Here is a 23,022-nt window from a genome sequence, read left to right on the forward strand (position 1 = left end):
CCCTGCGGAGGAGCCTGAAGGGGCTTTGGGGCCATCTGTGAGGTTCATGCTGCCTTGACCCTTGGACTTGCTCTCCTGGTCAACTGCAGCAGGCACGCAGTGCGGAACATGGGGCTGCTTCCTCCCAGGCCAGGGCCAGGGCCACATCCACTGGCTGAGCCAGGTAAGACGCACTGCAGAGGCTGAGGCTGGTGTGGGTGACGTGGAGTTGCTTCTGAATGTGACCTTCAACAGACAATGGAGGTAATGTTGAAAATCTTGGCCGGGTGCGGTGGCTCATGCCTGTAACCCCAACACTTTGGGAGGCTAAGGCAGGCAGATCACCTGAGGTCAGTAGTTTGAGACCAGCCTGGCCAACATGGCAAAATACCATCTCTACTAAAAATACGAAAATTACCTGGGTGTGGTGGCTCGCACCTTGGCATCATGGGGCTGTGCCAGTGAGGCTCCCGGGGCACCCACAGAAAGGTGGTCTCACTCATAGGGTGTGGGGCACGGGACTGGCACCACTCTGACTCTCCCATGTGTGAGCTGCTCTTTGCCTCCTCGTCTGTTACTGCTTGGATCAGAGGGAAATAAACAGCGGACAAAAATAAAAACCTGGGGAAACGACATTTAAAACTGTCCAAATACCAAAACCTGGAAGTAAGTCACGGCTTTTCCTTCTGCCCCATGTGAACGTCCATCTGGAGAGTGAGCTGGAAATCGAGTGTCTCCCTGATTGAGACCCTCCAGCCTTTATTTTTATTTTTTATTTTTATTTAAGTGCTAACTGACAGTAATCTAGCCTTTAACTTGTGAAAATAAAACTAACAATAGGCCGGGTGCAGTGGCTCATGCCTGTAATCCCAGCACTTTGGGAGGCCAAGGCGCGTGAATCACTTGAGGCCAGGAGTTCGAGACCAGCCTAGTCAACATGGCAAAACCCCATCTCTACTAAAAATACAAAAATTAGCCAGGCGTAGTGGCTCATGCCTGTAGTCCCAGCTACTTGGGAGACTGAGGCAGGAAAATCACTTGAACCCAGGAGGCAGAGGTTGCAGTGAGCGAACAATGAGCCACTGCACTGCTGTCTGGGCGACAGATGGAGACTGTCTCAAAAATAAATAAATAAAACAAAGTAACAATAAAAAACAAAACAAAAAGTATCCCAGAGCTTCCAGGGTCCCATGGGGGAGCTGGGGTCCCTCTGACCTTCACACCTAGCTGGAAAGGGCCTGGGGTCTGAGTGGTCCCCTGCAGCCGGGGCTTTACCAAGCTTGTGCCGAAACTGCGCCCTGTGCAGTCAGACCTGTGGTGCTGGTCCCTGCTTGATCTGTTTTTCCTGATCCAGGTCACTGCACATGCTGGAGTGGTCTTCAAAGTGAAAATGGGCGCACTTGGGTGCTTCCTGCTCAGACCCCCGAGATTGCAGCTCTCGGCCCCTGTGGGTCATGAAACTGACACCCCTTAGCACAGCCAGGCTTGGGCACAGAGTCTCGCATCAGCACCCAAGAGATGCTGAAGCCCATGGCCCCTCCCTCCCTGACGACCTTGGTTGATGGTTTGGCTACTTTCAATCCTTGAAAACACGAAGGGTCTGCCCACGTGCCCTTCCCCACTGTCCCCACCGGGTGCTGCCATCTGCCATTCTGGTTGCTGGGTGTGGGGGTGGGCCTTTTCAGACCTCAGGGTGACTCCTAGGTGCTCCCCTGGTTATAGAAACGACTTTGTCTCAGGCAGCACTAAGTCACAAGTAACTGAAACTATAAAAACATCCATCCTCAGCCTTCTCTGGAATTTGAATAGCCTTGGCCTGGCCTGACCACCTCCTTTTCATGGCTTCAGCGTCTGGGTTTTCCCTTACAGATTTCATCCTTTTCAAAAGGAGGCTGCCTCCTCTGTCCCTGCCTGTGTCTTCCTTACAAGTAGAGCCTCCTAGGGTCAGAGAGAAGGCTCCCAGGTACCAGCTCGGTCCCCTTTGGCAGGGTCAAGGGACATTCCCCTCACCCCCAGCCTGGTCCTGGGCCAGCCACCTTGCCTCAGTTGGGAAAGTTTTCTAAATAGCATTTCTGAAGATCCAGTTCTTTACCCGAACTCTTACGGGACAAGTGTGTACTGCAAACAGCCCCTCTGGAGAGCAGCACAGGCCCCTGCCTTAGCTGGTTTAGTTTTCACAAAGAGGAAGGGATCTGGAAAGAGGGGCTGAGGAGGTAGAGCTACTGTGGCCTGTGATCAGAGTAGAGGGATTGTTTCCGGGCCACATGACTAGGGGCAGGAGCCTGGCAGCCACAAGCTCACAGCATTTAGGCACATGAGCTGGTAGCAGCAAAGGGAACAGGTAGAGTCTACGCCTTGTTCTAACTCAGCAGAGAGCCTTGAACTCTCAAGGCATCGAAATGGAACATACTCGGCAAGCATTCAACCCTGTGCAGTTTGGGTTTTTTAATTAGTTTTATTATTAGAGACTGGGGTCTTGCTATGTTGCCCATGCTGGACTCAAACTCCTGGGCTCAAGTGATCCTCCTGCCTCAGCCAACCAAAGCTCTGGGATTACAGGCATAAGCCACTGCACCTGACCTCTCATGCAGTTTTGAATACTCGGAAGTATCCTGGCCAGCTCTGTGGCTTTGGGCAAGGCCATCTCTTCCCCAATTCTCAGTTTCCTTAAAAGGAGAGAGTCTGGCCAGGTGCGGTGGCTCATGCCTTTAATCCCAGCACTTTGGGAGGCCAAGGTGGGTGGATCACTTGAGGCCAGGAGTTCAAGACCAGCCTGGTCAACATGGTGAAACCCCATCTCTACTAAAAATACAAAAATTAGCTGGGCGTGGTGGCCGGTGCCTGCAGTCCCAGCTACTCCGGAGGCGGAGGCACAAGAATTGCTTGAGCCAGAGGTTGCAGTGAGCTGAGATCGCGCCAGTGCACTACAATCTAGGAGACAGAGTGAGACTCTGTCTCAAATTAAAAAAAAAAAGGAAGTTTGAAGTGTCAAGGCTTTGGAAGGAACAGCAGATTCTGGTGGGCTTGAGCCTAACCAGCCCTGCCTGCCACCAGAGGACTGTTGCTGCTTCCATGACCCAAATTAGTCTTGGGGTGACCAAAAGGCAGTGATTAAAAAGTGGCCACTGGCCGGGCGTGGTGGCTCACACCTGTAATCCCAGCACTTTGGAAGGCCAAGATGGGTGGACTACCTGAGGTCAGGAGTTCGAGACCAGCCTGGCCAACATGGCAAAATCCTGTCTCTACTAAAAATACAAAGATTAGCTGGGTATGGTGGTGGGCACTGTAATCCCAGCTACTCAGAAGGCTGAGGCAGTAGAATCGTTTGAACCTGGGAGGCAGAGGTTGCAGTGAGCCAAGATCACACCACTGTACTCCAGCTTAGGCGACAGAGTGAGACTTCATTTAAAAAAAAAAAAAAAAGTGGCCACCAAGCACAAGGTGTAGCAGGTCTCCATGGTCTCTATGGGGTATGCTACTAAGAGGTGAGAGAATGGGGAGGCTTCTGAGGAGGACAGCTCCTCCAGGCACTGTGTCAAGGCGACCCATGGCGTGAGCCCTGAACCCTGGGCAAGGGACCATTCTTGTGTTCCAGTGCGGTTGAAGCATTTATGCCGTGCACTCAGTAATCCAAACAACCCTGACTGCAGCCTCAACTGCAGCTCCAGACTGGAATCTTCAGCCTTTCTAAGGGAACTACTCCATTTTTAAACCTTTGTTACCATCGGGGCATCCTGCGTGCTGGTGTGTTTCTTGGGGTTGTAATACCATGAGGGAAAAAAAGGGGGATGTTGACTTAGATCAGACGTTTCTAACTAAATGCAGCCCTGAAGGGCCTTTCTTTGGCCTATCCAGTGTTGATGAGACCGTTTGAATTAGATTTGATACTTAAAAATTGGGTGATTTCACATAAAAATGTCTGGCTTTTCTTGAAAAACCAGAAGAGTAACAGGAGGCTCAGAATCCCACCAGCAACAAGTGCCTGGGGCCAAGCAGCAGCACCCACTTCAGGCGGGACAGAGGATCTCAAGTGCACCCTGGTCGCCACCACTCCCCATCACCCCTTGCCGCACTTAACCTTGCCTGCCAGGTCCCTTCAACACTGGAGTTTGCAACCTCTGGCCTCCAGCGAACCCAACTGTCCATGAGTTCCAAGTAGGAGACTTTTGTAGCAGATTGGGGAGGGAGGATTCAAAGGCATGTTTTCAATCCAACCTGACCTGAGCCTATACTTGATGTTAATAGGTAAGAGAAGGCAGAAAGAATAGACAGACGGGAATGGGAATGGTGGCTCCCATTTGTAATCTCAGCACTTTGGGAGGCCAAGGCAGGCGGATCACTTGAGCCCAGGTGTTTGAGACCAGTCTGGGAAACATAGTGAGATCTCATCTCTACAAAAAACCCACAAAAATTTAGCCGCGTGTGGTAGTGCACGCCTGTAGTCCCAGCTTACTTGGGAGGCTGAAGTGGGAGGATTACTGAGCCTGAGAGGCAGAGGCCGCAGTGAGCCGTGACTGTGCCACTGCGCTCCAGCCAGGGGATGGAGTGAGACCCTGTCTCAAAAAATTTAAAAATAATAATAATAAATACACTCCTTTCCCACGACTTCTTCTCCAAGCTGCTTTCTAAAAAAACCCCTTCTGGCTCATGCCTGTAACCCCAGCACTTTGGCAGGCCGAGGCAGGCGGATCATTTGAGGTCCGGAGTTCGAGACCAGCCTGGCCAACATAGCAAAACCCCCTCTCTACTAAAAATACAAAAAAAATTGGTCAGGCGTGGTGGTACATGCCTATAATCCCGGCTACTCTGAGGCACGAGAATTGCTTTAACCTGGGAAAACGGAAGTTGCAGTGACCCGAAATCATGTCACTGCACTCCAGCCTGGAGCCTGGATGACAGAGCGAGACTCTGTCTTAAAAAAAACTGCTCAGTTTTTACTTTTGAACTAGAGGTCCTATGTCCTCCTCCCTCTTCCACAGTCTCTCTGTAATCTAAGATGGGGACACGTTGAATTCAAGAGCTGTGCTCATCTTGCCTTGTGCTGAGCCGAGTGAAAAAGTGTGTGGAGCGAGTGGTGTGGCTGAGGGGAGGCTCTGACTTAGGCAAGAGAGCCCCTTCCCTGTCTGGCCCCTTAAGCCTGGGTTTCCCAAGAATCTACAGTTCTCCATTTACTCATTCAAAAGCTGTTCAGTTACTGTTACTATGCGCTGGTCCTGGGCGGCCTCCCAGTTCTACCTCTTTTTTTTTTTTTTTTTTTTTTTTTTGAGACGGAACCTCACTCTGTCACCCAGGCTGGAGTGCAGTGGGTCAGTCTCGGCTCACTGCAGCCTCTGCCTCCCAGGTTCCAGTGATTCTCCTGCCTCAGCCTCCTGGGTAGCTGAGATTACAGGAGCCCGTCACCTCACCTGGGTAACTTTTGTATTTTTAATAGAGACAGGGTTTCACCATGTTAGCCAGGCTGGTCTCGAACTACTGACCTGAGGTGATCCGCCTACCTCAGCCCCCCAAAGTGCTGGGATTAAAGGCACGAACCACCGCGCCTAGTCCCACCTCTCACTTTTGCTTCCCAAGCCTTCTGCAAGATTTAAAAATACTAAGTACTAAAAACTATGCTGAATGTTGAATAAATATTAAATACAGTCATGTCACTTAATAACAGGAACATGTACTGAGAAACGCATTGAGGCGCGACTCTGGCATTGGGTGAACATCAGAGCGCACTTCCACAGACTCTGATGGTACAGCCCGCTGCACACCCCGGCTGTACAGTATAGTGTATCACTCCTAGGTTACAAACCTGTACAGCATGCTCCTGTGCTATTGTAAGCATTTGTGTATCTATGCACAGAAAATGTACAATAAGAACACGGTATAAAAGATGAAAACAGCATGCCTGTAAAGAGTACTTTCTACGAATGGAGCTTGTAAGACTGGAAGTTGTTCTGGGTGAGTCAGTGAGTGGTGAGTGAATGTGAAGGCCTGAGATTTTACTGTCCACTACTGTAGACTATTAAACACCGCAAGCTTAGGCCACACTAAATTTATTTTTAAAATATGGTAGCGGCCAGGTGCAGTGGTTCACGCCTGTAATCCCAGCACTTAGGTGATCCTCCCGCTTCAGCCTCCCAGAGGTCAAGAGTTCAAGACCAGCCTGGCCAATTTGGTGAAACCCTGTCTCTAATAAAAACAAAAATTAGCCGGGCATGGTAGCACGCACCTGTAGTCCCAGCTACTCAGGAGGCTGAGGCAGAATAATTGCTTGAACCTGGGAGGCAGAAGTTGCAGTGAGCTGAGAATGTACCACTGCACTACAGCCTAGGCGACAGAGGGAGACTCCGTCTCAAAGAAAAATAAATACATAAATAAAATACGGTAATTTTGCTATGACATTATAAAGGCTACATCACCACTACGTGAAAGAAATTTTTCAATTCCACTACAATTTTATGGGACCACTGTCATAAATGTGGTCCCTCATTGACAGAAATGTCATTCTCAGTGCATGAGTCTTTAGTTCATTATAGGAGGAATCAAAGAATCAGTCATGTCCACCTGGGTTCAATCCCTTTGCTGCACCTGGTGGGGTCTGAGGTTGTGCACCTGGTGGCCTCGAGGGTCAGATTTGTCCGTGGGGCTCCTGGAGCCCTTCCTAGCTCACAACCCTCACGCCAGGGCTGGCCCACCTTGACAGGGGATGCCTTGGTCCTTCCAAGGGCAGGTGTGTGCTCAGAAGGCAGAGTCAGCTGATGAGACTTAGTGCTAGGCGAGCTGGTCAGTCAGGAGCTCGTGGATCCGTGGGATGTGTAGTCAAAGTCAGGGGCCTTGAAGTTAAAGGTCCTACCCATCTCCTGGAGGGAGGCCCGGCCTGCCAGGGCTACAGGCTGTGAGAGCTTCTTCACCCGAGAACCCCACGGAAGTTTTGTTTGAGCTCCTTTATTTCCCAAGCCAAATAACTCAGTTTCTACTTTAGTGGAGTGCGTATTAACCTCCTTGAGAAGGCTTCAACACGTTCTAGGAGCTGCTGGTGCCGTGAAGGACACCTGTTTTGAGTTCTGTTCCGGCTTCCCAGTTTACCCACCCTGTGGCTCTGGGGTAAATTCTTTAATATCTGACCTCTGCTTCCTTTTCTATGAGGCAGAGGTGATACGACCTAGGCAGGCAAGACCTGTCCTGCCTCCATTACATCGTCAAAAAAAAAAAAAAAAAGGTGGGGTGGGGTGGGATGGGATAAGCACGTTTAAAAATGCAGCGACATTTTGTTTTAGGTGGGTGATGAGTAAAGGGTGTGTTATCCAAGTCTCTTTTGCATATGCTAAAGTTTCATAAGTGACAAAACCCTTCATTCAGAAACCTGGGTGTCTTATCTGTCTTCTCAGGTGCACTCACCCACCCTCAGCATCTCATCAGTCTCAGAGCCTTGGAGATCCTGCCCCCTTATCCCTGAGACCCACTGGCCACCCACGCCGGAGCCCACCCTCGCTCCCTTGCTCCTGAGCGGGAGGTGCCACAGCGGTGGGCGGCCTGTGCTCACATCCCGGCTCTGTTCGCTACTCAGCCCCACAACCCCCTCCTTTCTAGCTGTAAAATGACCGCAAGAACCTACCTCACAGGTCACTTAAATGACACAATCTGGCGGTGCTCAACACAGGTTCTGGCTTTTGCTCAAGGTGAAATAAATGTTAACTATTACTTGTTATCGATCTCAATCTCATCACATCACCTCCCTGCTTAAAACCATCAACGGTTCCCTGTAAACTAAGATAAAGGTCAAGCTCCTGAATGCAGGCCCCCAACCTGGCCCAGCCTCCTCGCACAGCACTCTGCACCGCTGGTGAAGGGGAAGGAGGGAAGTTCGCCACCTCCTCCTCCTCCCAGCTCCAGGTCTGCACCAGGGACAGTGTCCCCTCTTGGGTTCCCATGGCCCCGCACATACCTTCACTGTGGCACCGATCATGCTGGGCTGTCATCAACCTGCTTGCCATCTCCTTTCTGAGGTCCCTCACAGGTCCAGGGTAAATTCCTTCCAAGGTCCCGCCTTTTGCAGGCAATATAGAGGGAGTTGACTCAGTTAAGACACTCTTGGGCTACCTGACTTCCAGGCTGTATTTCCAAAGAGGAAACATTTTGATTCCTGCCTCAGGGCCTTTGCACATGCTGGCCCCAAGCCTGGAACATTTACTCCTGGTATTTCCCAGACTTCAATATGCCTGACCCTCCTGGCATCTGCTTAAACACAGAGTAATTCAGTAGGACCAGGGCCCAGCCCAAGACTCTGCATTTCTGACAAACATGCCAGTGATACCAAAGCTGCAGGTCCCTGGACACTCCTATACTTTGCCTGGCTCAAGCCAACTCCTCCTGAGGGTCTTGGCTTAGATGTCACTTCAGAGCAGGGCTTCTCTGACACCTACACAGAAGGGAGGCCACACTGCTGCTCCTCCCCGGAGAGGGCCTGTCTTTCTCAGGGCCCTCTGAACCCACGGGAGCCCTACCAGGACAGGAACCACTTTGTTTTCATGGTACAGCGCTGAACGAATGGGACTTCTGCTTCAGGAAATGGCCTTAACCGCTGCCCTACCCCAGGTCACAACTCCAAGCTTTTTGCCAGTGTTGAGGGAAGGGCCTTGAAGAGGGAGCCCATTCTCAGGCCCCAGGACTGAGGGCCACCTGTTCTCCTGATGGGAGGGAGGTCACGGGGGTGGGGTGGGGCTGTGTGCCGACTTCTCATCACACAGAGCACTCTGAGGACTTGCAGAGCATGGCCCACCCACAACTCCCAGCCTACCCTGGCCAGGCTTAACTTTACAGCAGGTAATTGGGTAAGTTCACCAAGGCTGCCCCTTCCTGGGAGACCCAACGCTTCCTGCCCCCACCAACCTCAGCAACACACACTTGTCATTGCTACAAAAGCTGCTATCAGCACAAGGATTTTCACCCTTGCCACTTTTCAGCCACAATTAGGAGCAGCTGAGTGACGGGGGAGGTGTGGAGTGAGGATGGTGATGGCTCATCTCAAACAAGCCCCCGCGATGAAATGAAGCTCAGGTCTCACTCAAACGCCCTGCAACCCTTATGGCACAGAACCACCTCTACACAAGGGCCAGTCCAGAGGAGCACCCACCCCAGCAGAAGTGCTCAGGGGAGACCTCTGAAGCCCCTCAGCCTAGATCAGGACAATCCAGACCCATCTGTGTCCGGCAGGATCGGGGGGCTACCTGCCAGGCCTCTGCCCAGTTTTAGCTACACCCGGCTCGTGCCCCACCCCGAGGCTCCCAGCACAGACCAGATGTTTTCTTACGTGGTTCTTAATGTTCATTTTTAATCATGTTTTATTCCATTGCGACAGACTACTCGATCCTTTCTACCCCCCCACTGTATGTGCGTTTGGATCTGGGGTCCTTTCTGCTCCGGCACTGCGGCTCTCAAGAGGTGGAGCTGCCACATGGGGGGCCTCTCCCTGGAGCTGAGCCCACCCTGGGGGACCCTGGACCATGCCCCTTTGCCCCCGGCCCTTGGTTTGCAGGGAGGCCACCTGGCAATGCCCAGCCTGAAATGACCCTGCCAGGGTTGCTCACTGGCAGCTCTCACTTTGTGCCGAAACAGGAAGCGATCAGAAACACATACCGGAAGTCAAATCTCCTACGCTGACAATTTCTCAGACAACGAAAAAGCAAAGAGCAAAATCAACATGATTTGACAAAGGAATTTTAAACCTTAAATTAAAAAAAACATTTTCACACAGAATTATCTGCTTTGAGAAATAAAGAAATTAGAAGGTGTAAAAAAAAAATTTTGAACCCCAAATAATGGTAAAAATAGATGTATCCTCTATAAAAATCTGGACTAAACTATTCAGTCATTCATGGTTATTCAGTATTCAGAGCATGAGGTGAAATATCAAAGTATAAAAAACTAAAGAAAAAACAAGGAATCCGACGTACTGCCATGTGTTGCCAGCCTCGGCGTGGGCGCCCTGACCACGGGCCACGCAGGGCCTCTGCTTCCTCCCACCCTCCAGACCTCAGGCCTTCAAAGCTCTTCCTTGGTCCTGCTCAGTTTTGTGGCATGTTCTTCTATAAACTTGCTCAAATGCTCCAGATCTCTGTCTCCACCCTCAAATTTAACTGGGTTCTTTTTGTCACCACTGGGGGCAAAGTAGATGGTGGGGAAGCCCTCCACCTTATAGCGGTCGCTGGGGACGTCGTTGGCAGTGGCGTCCATCTTGGCAATGACCAGGCCCTTCTGGCCCTTGTACTTCTTGGCCAGGCTGCTGTACACGGGCTCCAGCTGCTTGCAATGCCCGCACCATGGCGCGTAGAACTCGATGAGGACGTCCTTCTTGGGGTCCATCACAATAGAGTCGAAAGTCTTTCCCACAACAACCTTGACGGGCCCCTTGTTGTTCTTGGGCACTGGCTGGGATTTGATGACTGGCTTCAGTTTTCCTGACAAGGAAAAGCAAGGCGGGGAGGGGGCGTCAGTGCTGAAAAGGCCAAAGATTCTGGGGGCTCTCTCTGGACCACGAAGTGAGGTTCGTGTGGCCACCAGAGGGGCCAGTCACACAACAAGAGCCTCATCTCCAAATGCCCCATCCCCCATAGGGCAGTTTATTTCTCTGGTGAGCCGCTACGTTCTACTCTCTACTCCTCTACTCTCTCTGTCCCTGCAAAGGCCAGAGAGGCTGCAGGTGGCTCCAGCCCAGGCCTAATGGGCCACTGGGTCCTGTCAGGAGACCATCACAAGAGTCGCTGCCCCAGGCAGAGGGTTCCTGTGAGCACTAACACTGAGGGCCCAGGAACCATGGTGGAGAAGCGCCAGGACAACTCAGACATCGGACCAGCACGGTCTGCCCACAATGTGGCCAGCGCTGGGGACCTGGGGCCATGTGCTCAGCCAAGATCAACAGGCTCTATTTAAAGCCGCACAGCAAGGTGCCTGAGGGTGAAGAGGCTCTGAGTCAGGCTCTGAAGCCACAAGGGGTGTTCAGCGCACCCAGACTTTGCCCTGTCTAGACTCCATATTCAGATGCCCTCTCTGCACACCTCGGCCTTAGTCCGGAATTTTAGCACACTGGTGCCGAAAATGTGATAAGGCTGCTGAGTGATGCTAGATAAGCCCTGAGATGGACCCCGAATGTTGCTTTTGCTTTCAAAGTGAACACTGGGGCCGGGTGCGGTGGCTCAAGCCTGTAATCCTAGCACTTTGGGAGGCTGAGACGGGCGGATCACCAGGTCAGGAGATCGAGACCATCCTGGCTAACACGGCAAAACCCCGTCTCTACTAAAAAATACAAAAAACTAGCCAGGCGAGGTGGCGGGCGCCTGTAATCCCAGCTACTCGGGAGGCGGAGGCAGGAGAATGGCATGAACCCGGGAGGCGGAGCTTGCAGTGAGCCGATCGTGCCACTGCACTCCAGCCTGGGCCACAGAGCGAGACTCCGTCTCAAAAAAAATACATAAATAAAACAAAGTAAACACTGGGAGAACTGCCAAGAAGAAAATAATAATACTTGCAAACGTTCCTTCTTCTAAGCTGTTCTGGTGCCTTGGAGTTTGGGGTCACAGTCGACCTTTCTCTGGACGAGAAGTCAGAGGGTCCCTCGGGGGTGAGAGGGGGCTGCTGGCTGACTTAGGGGGGTGTCATGCCCATGGCCAGAGCACCAGACGCCCCATGAGCTGTCTGCATTCTGTATGAGGAGCACAGCAGCTGATGGGACAGGCTCACCTTTTTTGAAAGCAGTGACAAACTCGCGGAGGGTGTCGGAGTCAAACTCCTCCGGCTCCATGGCGAACTTCTTCCCGCTCTCGTCCAGGATGGCGGCGTTGACATCCTCCCCGCTCTCGCTGAGCCCCAGGTCCTTCACCTCCCCAGCATAGTCCTCCTCGTCCGCAATGGCAAAGGTGTACTCAGGGAAGTCCTTGGCCACCTCTAGGACTTTGCTCCGCCAAAACTGAGTTGCTGAAAGGGACCAAAGGCCGTAAGCCAGGTGGCCAACACAGATCAAGTCTCAGCTCAGACTCTGAGGTCAGGCTTCAGGTCCTGTCACTAATATTCTGACATTGCTCAAGCTCTGGATTTACCTCAATTGGAGGGAAACGCATTTCTGGAAGAGCCCCACTTGTAACGGGGGGCCACGGCTGCAAGCCCAACAGGCCCGTGAGACCTGTGCTCAGGTGGCATGGCCACGCCTGCCTGGGTCAGGGGCTGGTCTAGTCCCAGCTCTGCAGCCTCTGAACTCCTCCAAGTCTCAGCTACCTCAACTCTAAGAGGGTTCTTGACCTGAATCTAAGCTCCCATCTTGCTTAAAAGGGAAGCCATCAATTAAACAATACTCCTGAGCCACCAATGTGCAAGGGCCCCAGGCTGGGATTTCTGAGTGAGCCATGTACATACAGCCACACCTCCCTCAACACTCCATCTTGCCTGAAAGAACGAGTCCCCCCCATCCCCCAGCCCCACAGGTCCTGGGGTCCCTCACCAGCTCTGTAATCAAAGCTGAAGTCCACACTGTAGTAGACAACCACCAGGGGGCGCCTGGTGTAGCGCTTAGCCTCGTTTGATGCCTTGCGGTGGCCAACCAGGGGCAGGGCGTACTTCAGCACGAAGTCCTTGATGGCCGAGTCCTGGGTGGAGCCCTGATTCAAAGAGGGAACAGGTGAGAGGGCCCACCATCTCTCTGCCATTGTTCTTGAGTGTATGTCTGAGTGACTTCGGGGCAATGGAAACTTTGAAGGGATGAGTCTCAGGAGGCAAAACACCAGGAGGCTTGACCCCACTCAAGTGCAGCCCAGTCATTCCCTACTGTCTTTTGGGGCTCCCTTCCCTCCACTGAATGGTAGGTGGCTTCTTAGGAAAAGGCAAACACACACCTTGGCCCTTTCCTTGGGCGTGTGGGCTCACTAACCCCAAAAACAGACGACTCAAGGCAGGCCTGGCTCTTGGTGGACAGGAAGGGTTATCACAGACTGGGCTGTGTGGAACTTTCCACCTTCAGCTTGTGTGATCTTCATGCAGGGTGTCCTGAGGGCTCACACTTCACAAGGACTTGAGTCCCTCACAGACATCGCCCTCCAGGGGTGGGCACAGCAAGGTCAGCCACCTGCCAGAGGCTGTACAGCCAGCAAGTGGTGGGTGGACCTGTGAGCCCAAGGGCTCCCGAGAGGATGGGGCACTCAGGGAGGGGGCCTTGTGTGGCACTGAAGGGCAGGAGGGCCCCGCTGGTGAGAAGGGAGCAGAAGGCACCCAGGGAGGAGGCGGCAGAGACTGAGGCAGGGCACGAGGCACAAAGAGGGTCTGGCATGACAACGCAGGAGGGTGGGATGTGCTGAAAAGGTGGGCAAGGAGGGCCTGGGAGGCCTTGTAAAGCACAGATAACCCGACTATCTCCCAAGTGGCAGGAGGTCGTGGAGTCTTTAACCATGGCACTGCGCTGCATTCACTTCACTCTGCAGGGAGACGCCAGAGGAACTGGGAGCAGCAGCAATGTGCCCGACAGACAAGACCACACAGATCTTGAAGTGTCTACTGAAAGTCACAGACCCCTTTCCTGCAACATGCGCTCACACACAGAGCTGTGTCTGATTCTCGGGATCCACGGCCCCACAGGCTCATCAGGACCCCTCTTTGGGCCCCGGATCTTATCTCCGGATGGAAGGAAGTGAAGCTCTGGGGGAGGGGTCACAGATGCCACAGTGAGTCCAGGGAAGAGGAGCTGTCCTGAGCTTTAAGTTGGTAGAGAAACAGATGGGATGGACACATAGACCTTGAGAAGGCGCAAAAGGACTAAAGACTGAGGAAGGAGACAGAGGATGTGGGGACCAGAAGGATTCAGGGTGGTTCTCTCCAAGGTACTGCCAGGTTCTGGTGCAGGACCGTGGGATTCCTGTCCTGTCACGCCCCTTCCTCCAGGTCCCATGACACCCACAGCCCAAACAGCCAGGGTCCTGACACTATGGGCCAGTAGGACCTGGAAAGGCCCCTGTACCCTAATCTCAGCTCTGCTTCCCACCAGGAGCTGTGAGGTCCAGGGTGGAAGACAGAGCTCACTTCTCTGCAGCCCAATCTCTGTTAAACAAAAGCTTCAAACTCGACATCTAGGATCCTTCCAAATCTGAGATCTACTCACTGAAGTGCAAGGCCCCTTCTAAAGCACTCAGAAGGCTGAACTGGCCCCAGGTTCCCCTTGGGCTGGGAACTCCCGCTGCCCCTCTAGGATTGGTGTCACACTCTAGGAGGATGGAGTGCAGGGCTGCAGTAATGCGAAAAAAAGGCAAACTCCACCCGCCACGCTCAACAGCTCCCTCTGGTGAACAGAAAGGGCTGCTGTCCCTTTGCAGCCCCCAGGCTGAGCAGCCCCAAAAAACACGACTTGGCCTCAACAGAGCACCACCTGCTGGCCCAGGCCAAACCTACAGTGGAACAGACGCTGGAGGGAGACTGGTGATTGCCTGCCAGGAGGGACGAAGGGTGGCAGCAACTGTTCTGGCAAAACCAAGTGCAGTTCTGCCAGGCCCCAGGACCTGCCAGGTGTGCGGGAGCCCCAGCCCTGTCCCTCCGGCAAACGCAGACCACAGGCTGCCTGCAGAAAACCTGTGGGGTGGGGAGAAGGGACTGGAAAAGGAGTTCCAGACCCTGCAGACAAGAGCGAAACCTCCACATTTGAAACCTCAGAGGCGGCTCAAAGCAGAGTCCTCACGCCTGCTGGGTGCCCGGGGCTGGCATGGTAGAGGGGTCTGCTTACCTGGACGTCCATCACGTGGCTCCGGGGCTCATACTTGGACTGGAATTTCTCAGGCTGCATTACAACCAACTGCCCCTGGGAGACTTTCAAGAACTTTGCAATTTCTGTGCTGAAAGCATGGTGAAATTTGTAATCTTCTCTCAGGTTGTTAGCTGAAACGTTAACAGAGTAAGATGTAATTTTGAAAACTGCCTAAATGTCTGAGTTTTAATTCGTTACCCACGTCAGCCAAAGCAAATGTTCTGAAAATGACCACTGGAGGCTGGGCGTGGTGGCTCACACCTGTAATCCTAGCACACTTTGGGAGGCCCAGGCAGGTGGACCACTTGAGGTTAGCAGTTCAAGACCAGCCTGGCCAACATGGTGACACCCTGTCTCTACCAAAAATACAAACATTAGCCAGGTGTGGTGATGCAAGCCTGTAGTCCCAACTACTTGGGAGGCTAAGGCACAAGAATTGCTTGAACTGGGGAAGTGAGGCAGAGGTTGTAGTGAGCTGAGATCACGCCACTGTACTTTTAGCCTGGGTGACAGAGCGAGACTGTCTCAAAAAAAATAAATAAAAAAAGAAAAGAAAAAAAAAATCACCACTAAAAATTGTGTGGATTCCTATAACTTAAACACTTGAAAGGAGGTTTATTTTTAAAAACTCGGTACAGGTATAATGTCTAAATCCTGGCTGGGCACGGTGGCTCACGCCTGTAATCTCAGCACTTTGTGAGGTTGAGGCAGGAGGACTGCTTAAGCCCAGGAATTAGTTCATTTATTATTTATCTGAGACAGGGTCTTGCTCTGTCGCCCAGGTTGGAGTGAAGTGGCGTGATTTCAGTTCACTGCAATCTCCGTCTCCCAGGTTCAAGCCAATTCTCCTTCCTGCCTCAGACTCCAGGGTAGCTGGGACTACAGTCATATGCCACCATGCCTGGCTATGTTATGTAATTTTAGTAGAGACAGGGTTTCGCCATGTTGGCCAGGCTGGTCTCGAACTCCTGACCTCAACTGATCCGCCTGTCTTGGCCTCCCAAACTGCTGGGATTATAGGCATGAGCCACCGTGCTCGGCCAAGCCCAAGAGTTTAAGACCAGTCTGGGCAACGTGGTGAGACCCCATCTCTATAAAGATAAAATAACAACAACAACAAAAGCCGGTAAAGTTCACTGAAAAACAGCTAATTTGCCAGGAGCTGCTGTTGACTGATGTCTGTAAGCAGCACGGATTCTTTGGCAGGCAGAATGTTCTGGAGCCTACATAAGCAGCACACAGTCCTATATCCCTATGTTGAGTTTTCACCTCCAGCACCCCTCATGGAGGTTTAAATCTCCCTTCCTCGAGTTGGTGGGCGGCCTGTTGGTGGGCTGGAGCTCCGAATGAAGTTCTTTGGCTAAAGATACTTTTACTTAAATCTGTGAAAATGCATGATGAAACCCCACGGTCTGAGGGCACCCTTCCACAGAGCTGGGCACACTTTCTGAGAAGGACTAGAGTGAGTAGTTTCAGCTCTAAGGACCACATGGCCTGTCCCAACTGCTTAACTCCGCTGCTGCAGTGTGAAAGCAGCCAGACAGGGTGTGAACACAGCAGCGTTCCAATGAGATGTCACCTGCAAAGACAGGCCATGGCCAGAATGGGTGTGTGGGCCACAGTGTCAACCCCTACCCTAGATCCTACAGGTAAACGCACCTTCAGTCCCTCCCCATTCTCCTCCCCAAGGCATCCAAACTCATCCTGAGCTGATTTTGAGATTTACACATTGGGTGTCACCCTACCCTTGAAGAGCTCTTGCTCTAGAGGTTTGTGACTCCCAAGTGGGTTATAAGACACACGTGGCTGAGATGGCAAACCATGTTTTTGGGAGGGCAGGGGATGGGAGCAGCCTGGATAAGCTTGTGGCTTTCAAGAGTCAAATGGACTTAGATAATGATAGTTTTGTGACCTACTAACTGTGTAGCTTTAGGCTTGTTAGTTATTAGCCTTCCGAGCCACAGGTCCTTCTCTGTAAAACAGGGCATTAAAATCCACTAAATAAGGCCACATGGGCTGGGTGCTGTGGTTCACATCTGTAATCCCAACACTGTGGGAGGCCAAGGCAGGAGGATCACTTGAGCCCAGGAGTTCGAGACCAGCTGGGCAACATGGCAAAACCTTGTCTCCACAAAAAAAAATTAGCTGGATGTGGTGGCGCTCACCAGTAGTCCCAGCTACTTGGGAGGCTGAGGTGGGAAAATCACCTGAGCCTGGGGAGGTCAAGCCTGCAGTGAGCTGAAATCACACCACTGCAGTCCAGCCTGGGCAACCGGAGACAGACCCTGGTCTCAAAATGAATAAATAAATATCTAGATGGCGTCTGTTCTAAGCCTCCAGGTGTCCCAGGGATTTGTCAGTTGGCTTCAGGCAGACACAGACCCGCATCAAGAACTTCACTTCCTGCCCACCCCAGGACCACAGACCCTTTCATCCCACAGCCGCCCCTCACTGCTCCAGCCCCGCCAACCTGTCTGTAGAACATCTTGTGTCCCTGGGGCTACCCTCTCTCTCATAAGCAGGCAGACATAGCAGGCCCAGTGACTCTTGCCCCATCTGCAGCCCTAACCCTGCCCAAGCCAAATCACAGACGCTGACTCCTAGGAATGTGGTGCCAGGCCCGCCTGGGACCCATTGCACCAGAACCTGCATTTTAACAAATTCCCTGGGGATGTGAGTGCACATCAAGGCATACAACTTACAGTCAGACTTGGGGCTAGGGACTCCCTTGCTGCCCATAACCCTGGGTGGATTGGGGTTTCCTTCTGGAAGTTTCTTCCTGACTAGTTAGGTGTGAATAACAAGGCCACCTAATTAACAGACAAAGGGAATTGAGCTCTACTGGTTTTATACATTAATTTGCATTTGACGTATGCACAATTGTTATTGTGCAGCACAGAATTAGCACTGAGTAGCAAGCTGTGCGTTTGAAAAATTTTAATTAGTTAGCACTTAGCCAAGCTGGTTTTGGTGGAGGGGGAAGAGGGTGGCACTCAGAAGACACTGATGAGGATGGTAAGGACCCTGAGTATACCTGTCCCCAGGCATCAGGAGCCAGACCAAGGCAGATGTTGGATTTCAGGATGGGGCAACTGCCACCTGCCGCTACCCCCACAGAACACTATTGCTGACAGCTGTTCACAGGCATTTCACTCCTCAGGCTAGCAAGACGAGCATTTATTATGCACTTAGCATTATCAGGCACCTTGCTAAGCACTTCATCTACATTACCTCAATTTAATAACCTCTCAGAAAAGACTACCACCTTGGGCAAGAGACCACCAGGCTAAGCCTGTGGTCACAGTGATAATAACTGGAAGAGCCAGGCCTTGAAAGCTGGTTTGATTCAGAGTCTGGCACTTTATGGCCCAAAGACCTTCCCTCCAGCAGAAGGGCTCGGGCTCTGGAAGGCAGACATGGAGCTGGGACCGGTCTGACTGTGCCCCTCCCCTGCACCGAGGCCAGGAGGGCCACAGGGCACCGATCTCCAACCCCAGAATGGAAAGCTTATTCCCAGAGATGGCTCATCAAACCACCCCCTAACGGATGTCCCAGGAGCTTTCTGAAAAATCAGGCCAACCGCAGACCACCCAGGACACACACATTTTGTTCAGCCCAAAGGGCCACAACTCACCAGCATCCTGGTACTGCTGGTAGGCTGGGTCACTCTCTCCCTCAAAGACCCCGATGATGATGACATCGTCTCCATCCTTCAGGAACTCCTGGACTTGCTTCAGGGTCAGAATCTCCTTGGAGGGAGGCCCGGACTGCTCAATCATGTAGTCAACGATTCCTGGGAGCAGGGCACACACCTGAGCAGGGGCCCTCAGAACTCCCCACCTCCCATGGCCCATGCCTGCCAGCTCCCAGCACCTTCAAGGGCAGCTTCCTGTTAGGGAGTTTCCCTTCCCCACTGTAGTGGGAGAGAAGGGAGTGGCCATACCGTATTTTTCTCGTGGGCCGTTGTAGTCAAAAGGCCTTCCTTTGCGGAAAATTTTCAGAGTGGGATAGCCAGAGACATCAAACCTCTTGGCCAGGTCTGTTTCGGCGATGGCATCGACCTTTGCCAGCGGAATTGGAGGAGAACGTTTGTTGAGCTCCTTGGCGGCCTTCTCATACTCAGGGGCAAGTTTCTTGCAGTGTCCACACCTGCCAAGAGGAAACCGGTTTGTCAGGGGCTCATTCTAGTGTGGACTCACTTTCTAGCTAAATGAGCTGCAGAAACCCATCCTGTGCTCCCTAGTAAAGCGGCCACACCCAGTAAGCCTCCGAGTGCCTCCTAGACCCTCGGGCCCCTCAGGCGCTACCGACAGACAGACACAAACTTCATCCCATGGCATTCACACACGGGGGGTGAGGCATGCGCACACACGCACAGGACACAGACAGGATGTTAGGAACTGCGGCACAGGGGAAAACATGGGAAAGGCCAAGAGAAACACTGTCCTGAGGAAGAGGACTTTCTTGGCTGGGGAGTTGGGGGCCAGCAAAGATGGAAGTCACAGATGGCTTCAGAGAAGGAGTAGCAGTGGAGCTGGGATCCAAGGGACAGTGAGGAATTAGCCAGGAGTCCACGGGAGGTGGGGCGAAGAGAGGGTCGGCAGGTCCAGGTAACAGGAACAGAGGCATGGAGAACAGAAGAGTGTCACAAACTCTCACTGACACAGACCACCCAGGGAGGAAATGAGGGAGAGTCCCCTGGAGTCAGTATTGCGTCACCTAGCCCATTGCCCACAAGAACTGGCCAGGCACAGAGGCTCACTCCTGTAAATCCAGCACTTTGGGAGGCCGAGGCGGGCGGATCACCTGAAGTCAGGAGTTCGAGACCAGCCTGGCCAACATGGCAAAACCCCATCACTACTAAAAATACAGAAATTAGCCAGGCGTGGTGGTGGACATGTGTAATCCCAGCTACTCGGGAGGCTGAGATAGGAGTATCACTTGAACCCAGGAGGTGGAGGTTGCAGTGAGCCAAGATCGCACTACTGCACTCCAGCCTGAGTGACAGAGCAAGACTCTGTCTCAAAAAAGAACCAACATCCCACACCTGGCTGGGGCCTAGCACTCAGGAGGCGCTCAGTCCTGAGTTAAGATAAAACACTATCCTATCAAAGTCCTTAGGACACCCAAATGAATTAAACGGTGCATCCTGCAACTTCAAAACCATTTGCTGGCCGGCACAGTGGCTCACTCCTGTAATCCCAGTGCTTCCGAAGATGAGGCGCGAGGGCTGCTCGAGGCCAGGAGCTCAAGACCAGCTGGGGCAACATAGCGAGACTTCATCTCTCAAACTATTTTGTATATTAGCCAGGCATGGTGGCACGCACCTGTGGTCCCAGCTACTAGGGAGGCTGAGGCAGGACAACTGAGGCCAGGAGTTCAAGGCTGTAGTGAAGTATGATGGCGCCACCGTACTCCAGCCCAGGTGACAAAGCAAGGCCTTATCCCAAAAGAAACCTCAGAAAACAAAACAAAAAAACAACGTCCCGCCACAAACACAAAAACACATCAAAAGACCAAAAAACTGTTTGTGAATCAATGGATAATTATCTTCTGAGGCATCATCACCCAGATCAGGGAGATCGCACTACACTCGCTGACTGTGAGCTGTGCAGCAGTCGGCTCAACCTGGCTCCTGAGAGAGCCACAAAGCAACCCGCAAGTTAGATGGGCAGCTGCCACTCTCCCTCTTATACCTCCAACCCATCAGGTCGGTCAGGGCCTCATATGTAGCAAAACAAGAGTCTGTGTCTCTCCAGCATCGCAGGGGGGTTAGGAGGGTGCCCCACGTGTCCCAGACGCTTCCCTCCTTCTCTCGCAGATCATTTCCTTCTCTAACCACCCACCTGACTTCACTTTTCATCTGCACATCCAACAACTCCCAGGTTTCTGCTGCAGAATCCGTGGCCTCGGGTTTGGGCTTATCCAGGCATTGCCTGGAACAAGGGTGTCCTGGTCCCAAACCTGAGCCCACTGTGCAGAAGGTGTGACCTGCCCCCTGCCTGTGCATCAGCCATGGCCTCCACCTGCTGATTCTAGGCCCAAAAGCTTCCTCTGCTTACTGACTCTCCAGGACTCGCTACAGAACACACCCATCTGAGGCGGTTCTTGCTGGCCTGATAGTGGGACATACCAGCACTGCTCAAGAATCAGAATCGGCCGGGCGCGGTGGCTCAAGCCTGTAATCCCAGCACTTTGGGAGGCCGAGACGGGCGGATCACGAGGTCAGGAGATCGAGACCATCCTGGCTAACACGGTGAAACCCTGTCTCTACTAAAAAAATACAAAAAACTAGCCGGGCGAGGTGGCGGGCGCCTGTAGTCCCAGCAACTCGGGAGGCTGAGGCAGGAGAGTGGCGGGAACCCGGGAGGCGGAACTTGCAGTGAGCTGAGATCCGGCCACTGCACTCCAGCCTGGGCGACAGAGCAAGACTCCGTCTCAAAAAAAAAAAAAAAAAAAAGAATCAGAATCACAGCTGACCCACCACAAAATCATCAAGACAGACGGTACCCTGGGCGGTCTCCTGGGAAGGCAGATGGTCTCTCCTGGAGCTAGGCTCCCCTCTGCCTTGAGAGCCGTCTTTCTTCTGCTCTGCTCTGTACTGACTGCTCCCGGCTTATCCATGCACCTGGTTGTGCATCCCTCCTCTCCCCTCCCCGCGGAGCAGCCACCTCAGTTCCCCAAGCTGGGCAGCTCAGACCAGCCACTGTACTTGCTCCCACTCCAACCACCTTTCTTTCTGTTATCTTCTTTCCTTTGGGCCCCTTCTCCCACCCAAGAATGGACTACTTGGCAGCTCCTTCCCCATCCACTCCCAACAGCTCCCTTATATCCACGCTTCTTCCAGAACACCGGGGCCTCAACCCTGGCCTACAACTTGTGCCCACCTTGCTCTTCTGCTGTTTCTGCCTCACGGGCAGGGGCCTGCCGTCTGCGCCCGCCACCCTGCACCTAGTGCACAGCACCGTACCGAATATGGGAAGGGCCTGACACCACCTTACCATGGGGCATAAAACTCCACCAGAATGATATCTGCATCATTCACAACTTCATCAAAGTTCTCTTTGGTCAACACAAGCGTGACTTCTGGTGGAGGCGTCCAGTCGGGCTGGGAGACTTCTCTGACCTTGGCAACAATTTCTGAAAGAAACCAAGTGAGACTGAGCGAACAAGGCCCAAACTGGCAGGCACTTCACCTCCCTCCAGAAGCAGATGAGGAGGGAGAAGAAAGCAAGCGTCGGGGCCCACAAGAACGGGAGGTGTCTGATTTCCTGAAATCTGGCTGCATCTCTGCAGTTTTGGGGACACAGCCAGGAGTCAGAAGGTTCGCTGTTTCCCAACAACTGTCCATCGCATTTCCACAGCCTGCAGACTTCTCCAGATGAGGCCTAAGACTTACTGATGATTGAGACTTCCTTTACCATCACGCTATGGTACTAACTTCATGCAAACTTTTGATTATAGATGCCTATGGATATCATTTGGGGCATCTCATTCACATCTAATGTTACTGTACATACATCATAAGATGTATGCAAAAAAAAAAAAAAGGAAAAATTTACAAGAGGAGCGCCCATTGCTCGAGATGCAGTGGCATTACCTGAGAAAGCTTTTAATAAATGCCCATCTGTAAGCCTCATTCCCCAGAAATGGATTCCAGGGCTGGAGTGGAACAACAAATTCGTACAAAAATGTGCCAAGCAGTTCTTAGGATGAGCGGTTGCAAACTGTCACTCTTTTTCCCTACTACAGAATCTACCAAGGAGCCAAATTTAGAACCACTCCTGCAAAGCTGCAGTCTTCAAACCGAAAGGTGCACAAGCACCTCCTCTGTGCATTCACAGCATGAAGTGTCTGTCCCCTGCCCCCCAGCCCACACCCAGGGGTCCTGAGGCACTTAACATGTAGGAGGCCTGTTTATGAAAACATAGTATACGCTGCTCTAAGGTTTCCAAAACGGCCATGTCTCTCTCGCAGTCAAATGTTGGCCACAGACCCCCAAACACATATGCCTGTTTATTTTGCAACAATAGAAGTACTCAACTTTCAGGCCAGGAGTGGTGGCTTGCCTGTAATCCCAGAACTTTGGGAGGCCAAGGTGGGTGGATCATGGGTGGTCAGGAGTTCAAGACCAGCCTGGCCGACACGGTGAAACCCTGTCTCTACTAAAAATACAAAAATTAAGCCGCGGTGGCTCAAGCCTGTAATCCCAGCACTTTGGGAGGCTGAGACGGGCGGATCACAAGGTCAGGAGATCGAGACCATCCTGGCTAACACGGTGA

The 23,022-nt window shown here is 52.4% G+C and overlaps 1 protein-coding gene across 1 annotated transcript in view; it reads right to left on the reverse strand.

Moving 5' to 3' along the window:
- Positions 1 to 9,275: 9,275 nt before the first annotated feature.
- The window catches only part of PDIA4 (protein disulfide isomerase family A, member 4), a 29,673-nt gene continuing 15,926 nt past the window's right edge, over positions 9,276 to 23,022 (reverse strand). Inside the window, exons 4-10 of the mRNA XM_011941419.1 lie at positions 21,742 to 21,880; positions 18,684 to 18,889; positions 18,375 to 18,533; positions 14,720 to 14,871; positions 12,458 to 12,614; positions 11,704 to 11,937; positions 9,276 to 10,424 (exon numbers count right to left, since the gene is read on the reverse strand). Of these exons, the coding sequence (XP_011796809.1) occupies positions 10,009 to 10,424; positions 11,704 to 11,937; positions 12,458 to 12,614; positions 14,720 to 14,871; positions 18,375 to 18,533; positions 18,684 to 18,889; positions 21,742 to 21,880 (1,463 nt within the window). The 3' untranslated portion in view covers positions 9,276 to 10,008. The remainder of the gene's footprint in view (positions 10,425 to 11,703; positions 11,938 to 12,457; positions 12,615 to 14,719; positions 14,872 to 18,374; positions 18,534 to 18,683; positions 18,890 to 21,741; positions 21,881 to 23,022) is intronic.

Source organism: Colobus angolensis, unplaced genomic scaffold, assembly GCF_000951035.1.
Source record: "Colobus angolensis palliatus isolate OR3802 unplaced genomic scaffold, Cang.pa_1.0 Scaffold2, whole genome shotgun sequence".
Taxonomy (NCBI): Eukaryota; Metazoa; Chordata; class Mammalia; order Primates; family Cercopithecidae; genus Colobus; species Colobus angolensis.